This window comes from Hibiscus syriacus, unplaced genomic scaffold, assembly GCF_006381635.1.
Source record: "Hibiscus syriacus cultivar Baekdansim isolate YM2019G1 unplaced genomic scaffold, ASM638163v2 tig00111837_pilon, whole genome shotgun sequence".
Lineage (NCBI taxonomy): Eukaryota > Viridiplantae > Streptophyta > Magnoliopsida > Malvales > Malvaceae > Hibiscus > Hibiscus syriacus.
The window spans coordinates 9749375-9758153 of NW_024063194.1; the positions used below are offsets into that span (position 1 = coordinate 9749375).

Here is an 8779-nt window from a genome sequence, read left to right on the forward strand (position 1 = left end):
GGAAAGATGCAGTGATAAGCCCTACCTTTCTTCCAGAAATTTCCAATTCTCGACGGAAGTTGAAGATGAGGATTCAGACGATGAAGCAACTCATGAAGGGGATGACATTCCGATAATCAGGATTCCTCAAGAATTAAAAGAAAATTGAGGAAACCATGGAGAAAGGCACTCATTATCAAGATTTTGGGTAAAACAGTGGCATATAAAATCCTAATCAGTAGGACAACAAATCTGTGGAAATTGGAAGGTGAGTTTGATTGCATTGATCTTGGATATGGGTTTTATGCAATTAAATTTAAAAATATGCTGGAAAGAGCTAAGGTTCTCATGGAAGGTCCTTGGAAGATCATGGATCACTACATCACGGTGCAGAGATGGCGTCCCAATTTTGTGGCAGCGAAAGCGAGTATTCCTTCTACGGCAGTTTGGATTCACATCCCTGGGCTTCCTATCGAGTACTTCAAGGAAAGTATCTTGTGTAATATGGGTAAGCTTGTTGACAAACCACTTAAGATTGACTACCATACAGCTTGGTCAACAAGAGGACGATTTGCTAGAATATACGTAGAAATTGACCTAGACTCTCCCCTGTTGTCTAAAGTTCGTATAGAAAATAGGGTATACAATATTGAATATGAGGGTTTGCACTCTATTTGCTTCAAGTGTGGTGTTGTGGGTCACAGAGTTTCCGATTTTTTTGTTAATCAGAAAGAAGTCCAAGGAATAGAGAGGCCAACATGGAACCACAAGTGTCATAACATGAAGGTAGGCAGGAAGTTGAGGAACATGAGAAAATTCAACAAGAAGAGAAAGAATTAGCTAAGGACAGATATGGTCCCTGGATGCTAGTTCAAAGGAGAACACATGGTATTAGAAGTAATCAGAGAAATCAAAGTAGCAGAATAATTGAGCCACGACAAATAACAGATTTTATGGGTTGAATATTATGGATGAGGATGAGATATGTAAGGGAAAGGATGAACATAGCCGTAAACAAGAGGTAAATGAAACTTCAAATAAGTTTGAAATGTCATCAAAGGACATGAAGTCTAACCGGAGCGAAGAAGGTAACAACAGAGCAAAAGATAATATCCCGGCAGACAGCTCATACGATGGGTTCTCTAGGAAAACTAAAGGTAATTTTCAATCTCCCGAGCTCTTTGTTAAGAGAGACAACCAGGGTAGTAATAACAGGGGTAAGAATTGTTGGGAAAATAGTCAAAGTTTTGCTATGGAACAAATAGTAGAGGCTGGAAAAAGATTGGATAATCAGGCGAATCCATCAATGGAGGTTGAAAATGTTACTAGTAGATCAGAAAATCTGGAGGATAGGGAAATGGAAATCGAATCAATTGGACCAGAAGAAGTAGTTATTACAAATGAGAAGATGGTCGTTGAGGCTAATATAATTTATAATCCCCCCAATGAAGTTTATTTCTTGGAATTGTCGTGAGTAGGTAAAAATATTTCATCAGGCATTGTAGAGAGTTGATTCGGGATGAAAACCCAACCATTATTAGTCTCCTTGAAACAAAAGCTAAGAAAGGTACTGGCCCTGTGTTACAGAAAAAAATTGAATTTCGATAACCACTATGAGGTCCCCTCTCAAGGTTTTTGGGGAGGTTTGATCTTACTCTGGAATTCTAACTCGCAAAAGGTTTCCATTAGGTACCAAACAGATCAGGTTATTCATTGTGAAATTCAAGAGAACGATAAAAGATGGTTGCTCTCCACTATTTATATCCAACCTCATTCAACCAAAAAGGACGAAGCATGGGATAATATTTACGATTATTCTACAAGTGTTGATATGCCTTGGATGATTGTGGGTGATTTTAATGATTTTGCTTCACTTGATGAACGTGTTGGCAGCAGCTTCGATTGCATGTACCGTATCATCAAGTTTCACGAACGCTGGAATAGGTGCAATCTAATGGATGTTGGCTATGTTGGTAGTAAGTTTACATGGACTAGACACTCCCAGGAAAGAGTCACTCTTCAGGAAAGGCTCGACAGGTTACTGCACAATATTGAGTTGGTTGATTATTTTCCTAATTTAAGAGTGGTTACCTTAACTAGAACGTATTCTGACCATAACCCAATTCTGGTTAACATGGATTTGGAACTGCCAGTCGATAAAGAGAAACGACCATTTAGATTCGAAGCAGCTTGGATGATGCATGATGATTTTAACAGGATTATTAGTTTAGCATGGGATAAAAAGAAAAAATCTCTTGTGGATGCGGTGGAAGAGACTAAGAGAGCGCTAATAGAATAGAAGGAGAGTACTTTTGGGAACATATTCAAACGTAAGAAAATTCTGATGAAACAACTTCAAGGCATCCAGAGATCCACAAATTATTTTCATTCGAATTACCTTCAGGAATTGGAGAAGACCCTGGAAGCTGACTATCAACAAGTGTTGGAGCAGGAGGAAATCTTTTGGCTTTAGAAATCAAGACTGGACTGGATTGTGAAAGGCGAAAGGAACACAAAGTTCTTTCATCTAACTACGATGATAAGGCGCAAATTTAATAAAATAGTTGGTCTGTACATTGAGAATGTTTGGGTTACGGGAAAACAAGACCTTTGTCAACATGTTTACAATTATTACAAGGAGTTGTTTGCTGGGAAAGAATACATACAATTGTCTAGAGATTACGATAGCTTCATACCAAGATTGAAGGAAGAAGAAAAATCGAGCTAACGAAGCAAGTCACTATGGAGGAAGTGAAAGAAGCTTTGTTTTCCATAAAAGGTCTTAAAGCCCCGGGTCCGGACAGCATTCAACCAATCTTTTATAAACAAAATTGGGAGACTGTTAGAAATACACTTCTTGATTTTGTGAATAAGACCTTGGAATCTAGGAAAATAGGGGAAAATATTAAGAACGTTCCCAGTGCTTATACCGAAAATTGCTGCAGCATATAATATCACTCAATTTCGGCCAATCAGCTTACTGAACACATCATACAAAATCTTCTCCAAAATCATTGCCCGTCGGTTGTGTCCTATGCTGCAAAGGTTGATAGGTCCTTATCAGAACAGTTTTCTTAAAGGTAGAAGTACCTCGGATAATATTTTGATCGTCCAGGAAGCAGTTCACTCGATGATGAATCTCAAAGGAAGGAAGGGTGCAGTGATTGCTAAAATAGACCTTCAGAAAGCCTTTGATAATGTTAGCTGGGAATTTCTTAAGAAAACCCTCCAAGACTTTATTTTTCCTGAGAGTTTGGTTGAGACTATAATGTTCTGCATTACTTCTTGTACAATTGTACCGTTGTGGAATAGGGAAATCACCGAGAGTTTGAATCCAAAGCAAGGTCTACGTCAAGGAGATCCGCTATCGCCGTACTTGTTCATATTAGTTATGGAAAGACTTTCCCACATTATCATGGAGAAAGAAGAAAGGGGTACATAGAAACCGTTTAAGAGCTCGAGGGGTAGAATTAAATTAAGCCACTTATTCTTTGCGGACGATCTCTTACTATTTGCAGAAGCATATTCAAATCAAATGCAAAACATGAGAAGTTGCCTAAATGAATTTAGCCGTGCAGCTGGAGTTGAAGTAAATCTTCTGAAATCAAAATTATTTATCTCCCCAAATATTAACTCCAACACAGCTTATTACTTAAGTAATTTGTGTGGCATCCCTCTTACGGATAACTTGGGAACTTACTTGGGAGTTCCTATCATCCAAAAAAGGGTTAATTCAGGAACTTACGGTCCTCTCATTGAGAAAATCATTAAAAGACTGGCAGGCTGGAAAGGAAGAGTTCTATCCATGGCGGGTAGAAGAACACTTATTCAATCCGTCTCTAGTGCTGTGTCATTACACACGATGCAGACATCTGTTCTTCCTATTTCGGTCTGTAAAAAGTCAGATAGCCTAAATTGTAACTTTTTGTGGGGAGGAGACACAGTGTATGCTCATAATCATCTGGTTAGCTGGGATAAAGTTTGTCGATCAAAAAAGATGGGAGGATTAGGAATTCATAAAACAAGATTAATGAACATCGCTCTTATGACAAAGAACAGTTGGAAACTCCTCACTAGACAAGAAAATCTCTGGTGTAAAGTGTTTACCGAGAAGTATCTTAAAAATAAGGAATTCTTGGAGGTAGACTCAAGTGGAAACAGCTCTTCCACTTAGAGGGGCTTGCTACGAACTCGGAACTTAATTAAACAAGGGAGAAAATGACAGATTAAATCAGGTATTCAAGCAAAATTCTGGCAGGACTGGTGGTTAGGAAAAGAACCACTGAAAAATTCATATCCTTTAATGGACAATCCAAGCAGAAATGAAGAGGTGGCCAGATATATTGATGAAGATAGAACTTGGAATATCCGAGAAATCCACATCAAATCTCTGAAGAAACAAAGAGGGAAATCCAAAGAGTTTTGATTCCAGTCCTAACCGATCTGCATGAATGAGATGAAATTACTTAGGGCTTCTCCAAGGATGGGCAGTTTACGGTGAGTTCAGCTTACCACTCAATTTCTAATATAGAGATGGGTGGTCAACATGGGGAAAAGCTTGAGTGGGTATGGAAAACTAAAACCACCGAACGAATCAGGTTCTTTATTTGGTTGTCATACCTCGACAAACTTAACACAAATGAAGTTAGGTGCAGGAAGAACATGACACAGTATGCGGACTGCAAAAGTTGTCGAAATGTAACAGAATCAATCGATCATATTTTCCGAAGGTGTAACACTACTAAATTTGTTTGGGAAGAATTAAATGCTACAGAACAGGATAGCCGATTCACTTCGATGGATTTCAAGAATTGGCTGAAATCAAACTGTGTTTCTAAGAAAGTCGAGCTCGATGGATTAGAATGGGGACCTTTGTTTGGGGACTGTGGAAGAGCAGGAATGAAATGATCTTTAAAGAAACATCAATGGATCCCTATCAAGTGATTATCTATGCCAAACGGCTTGCAATGGATGTAGATAAAGCCCTGTTAAACTAACATAGCAGGATGTTTAATGATCCTTGTTGGGTTAAATGGAAAAAACCTCTGAAAGGGGTTGGATTCTAAATATTGATGGTGTGTATAAAATAAATTCTGGTCTAGCGGTTGTAGGTGGTCTGATCTAAGATAGCAATGGGGACTGTAAAGCGGGATTCATGCTGATATTAGGGAGGGTTAATAGTTCGCTCGCTGAAATTTGGGGGGCTCGACAGGGTCTCTTGTTAGCGAAAAGTCTAGGGCTTAGGAACCTAATCCTAGAGATGGATGCAAAATGGATTGTGGACCTCTTTAATGTAGACAAAATGGTTGACGCCTCTGAAACTGATCTGGTAAATGATTGTTTAGACATCCTTAAGGAATGATGGGTGGTTGAAGTTCGGCACATCTGGCGTGAAGGAAACAAATGCGCCGATAAACTTGTGAATCTCGCACTTCTACAAGGAGATGATTCCTCTATTCTAAAGTTGCCTCCACCTGAAATTCAGGCGTTGTTGGGAGCGGATAAGAACGAGGAGCGCCAGTTGAGACACTAGTTTACTGCTTTGTTCAAGTGTACCAAAAAAAAAGTTTGAGCTTTCTCATAATACAATTTCAACTGTTAACCATTAACTTTAAAGCAAATTCCCAAATCATCTTTGACTTCGATTGTGCCATGAGGGAACTCTTGAGTTACCGTAAAAAGTTTAAGTCATTTCGATCTAAGTTTTCATACAAAGAGTTTAAACTTGGAATTAAAAATTAATACTTTTTCATAAGAACTTCAATTATCCATTTGACGAAGTGTGTTCCTCTATTGCTTATTATTGCTTGGGGTGTGCCAAACCTGTAAAAGATAAAATTCTTTAGAAATTCAACAGTGGTTTTGGCATCATTATTTCGGGTAGCTTTAGCTTATACCCATTTTGGAACATAATCTACAACAAGAATAATATAAATATATCCAAAAGAAGAAACGAATGGACCAATGTAATCGATCCCCCAAGCATAAAAAAACTTTGTATATGTGAACTAGATTAAGAGGCATTTCATTCCTTCGACTTATATTACTTGCCCGTTGATATCTTTCACAAGATTTACAAAATAAAAATGTATCACAAAAGATATCAGGCAAAAAGAACCCGCGCTCAAAAATCTTATGAGTAGTCCGAAGTGTCCGCCGCAAGAGTAAGAGTGAAAAAATTGATTATGAAATTTACCTCAATTTTAGAAACACATCACCAAATTAACTTATCCGAGAAATGTTTCCAAAGATACATATCATCCCAAATATGAAATTGGGACTTTCTCTTGATACGATTTATTTCAACTCTTAGCAAATCTATCGGTAACTTACCCAAAGCCAAATAATTGAACATATCTGTGAACCAAGGGATGGTTTTCTACACCAAAATAAGATTTTCTTCGAGAAATTCTTCTTGAAGTGGCGAGTAAGACATGGAGAGGGGAAGTCAACTCAAGTGATCGACCTCCAACTTTCCACATCATTTATTGTCCTTAATCTATAGATCACATTCATGTAAAAGTAAAGACAATGAAAAATAATTCTTTTTCGGTGGTCAAATAATTTCGATGAGTCGAATCCAAGGTTCTCGATGCGTAGGCTATGACATGAGGTTTTTTCCAATTTTCTACCAAAGAACTGCTCTAACGCTTGTGTCTGATGCGTCACACATAATTCTAAACGCGAAATCCCATTGGGGTGGTTGAACAATTGGTTCCAAAATAAGTTTTTCCATTAAAATATCAAATGACTCTTTGGACTTCAGATTGAAGTCAAACGCCTTATCCTTTTACAGAAAATTCACAACGGTTGCACCACATTTGAAAAGTCTTTAATGAACATGTGGTAAAACCCTGTATGACCAAAAAAATGAAAGAACTTCCCTCACAGTTGTGGGTAAGGGAGTGAATGTATAATATCGATTTTTGCTTTATCAACCATTATTCTATTTGAAGAAACAATATGACCAAGAATCAACCCCTTATCAACCATAAAGTGATATTTTTCATAATTGAGTACGAGATTGAATTTGAGGCAATGCCTAAGCACATTAGTCAAATTTAAAAGACATTCATTAAAGGAATTACCGTAAGCTGTAAAATCTTTCATGAAGACTTCAATTCCTTTTTTGACGTAGACGAAAAAGATGCTATGCATGCATCTGTGGAATGTGGTGGGGTGTTGAAAAGGTCGAAGGGCAAGCGAATGTGTCGAATGGACATATAAATGTCATTTTTCCGTGGTCTTCTGGCACCACTGGATTTGGAAGAAACCTACAAAACCATCAAGGCAATATTTTGAGATTTATCAGCTAATATTTCTATCATTTGATCAATAAAAGGGAAAGAGAAGTTATCTTTTCGGGGAAACGAATTCAACTTCCTATGGTCAATGTAAACTCACCATCCATTCTATACTCTTGTAGGGACTAATTCACCTTCAATATTTTTTTATTATTGTGACTCCAATCTTTTTAGGAACCATATGTATTGGACTTATCCAATTACTATAGGAGATCTGGTAAATAACGTCAGCATCTAGAAGTTTCTAAATTTCTTTCTTTATAACTTTTATTATCTGCAGATTTAATCGACTTGGCCTCTCGTGACGGTTTCACGTCTCCTTCAATTTTATTTTGTGCATACAAGTTTCTGGACTAAGTCCTTTAATGTCAGCTATAGTCCATCTGATCACCTCCTTATGTGCACACAAAATATTAACTAAGTCTTCTTCCTCTTCTTGTGATAGTATATTCGATATAGTTATCAGCAAAGTGGTATTTTCTCCCAAAAAATGTGTACTTCAAGTGTTCCGACAATTACTTTAGTTCTATTTGGGGAGCCTTGCAAAACGAAAAGTAAGATTTTAGAATTTGATGAAACCATACGTTAATCAAAACAAATAAAAGAAATTAAACTCATTGATTTCCTCATCGAAGTCCTCCAATTCTATGCACAAATTTTGAACAAAGTTAGTTTCCACAAACTCATCAATGGTAGGTTTAATAACATTAATAAAAATTTATGCTAATAATATTAACTAGATATATATTCACTTTGTAAACATAAAACTTTACAACCTTTCAGAAGAGGTGTTGGTTCGGTTATTTTCCATGTTAATGACATAGAAATCTGTTGGAAAAATAAGCTAGTTTACCTTAACCAAGACATTTCCAATGAGTCCTTTGGGATCGATCACAAATCTATCAACCAGTTATTTCGTCATTATCGGCTCCTTCAGAGGCTCAACAGAAAGTAAGTTGTGCATAGAAAGCGACATTACATTAATAGAGGCACCCAAGTCATACATTACATGTTTAATCCTTACCTTATCGATTTTACAAGGTATAACAAACATACCTTAGTTCTTCAACTTTGGTGGAAGCTTAAGTTAGAAAACGGTGAAAACATATTCTCCTTCTCATTCAAGTAAATTTTCTTTTGGTTTTACACTGGTCCTTTAAAAATCTAGCATACATTGGTACATTTTGAATTACTTCAATGAGAGATATATTGATTTTCACTTTTCGAAAGACTTCCAATATCTCTTTTTCCACGGCTTTTTTTGTCTCTTTTTACTAACCTCGAGGGGAAATGAGGTGCAATGGAATAGAGAGATTGTTATTGATCAGATTTTGGTTCATCATTCTTTATTTTCTAGGATCCTCCATCAACTTATTTTTCTTTTTGGGAGTTTGTGTCAACTACCTCTTCTTCATTCTTGGATCTCAGCTCCACTTGCTTATTCTAAGATCTTACGCCTACATCCTCTAGGATTGGTTGTGTGACAACCGTACCAC

At 37.1% G+C, this 8779-nt stretch overlaps 1 protein-coding gene across 1 annotated transcript; it reads left to right on the forward strand.

The window, feature by feature from the left end:
- The first annotated feature begins 303 nt into the window (after window positions 1-303).
- On the forward strand, window positions 304-819 carry LOC120171818 (uncharacterized protein At4g02000-like). The gene has a single exon (XM_039179459.1). The coding sequence runs from the start codon at window positions 304-306 to the stop codon at window positions 817-819; it is 516 nt and encodes a 171-aa protein (XP_039035390.1).
- Window positions 820-8779: the final 7960 nt, after the last annotated feature.

Bases quoted from the DNA above. Each gene is read 5' to 3' on its own strand.
- LOC120171818 (XM_039179459.1), top strand. From the start codon at position 304: ATGCTGGAAAGAGCTAAGGTTCTCATGGAAGGTCCTTGGAAGATCATG.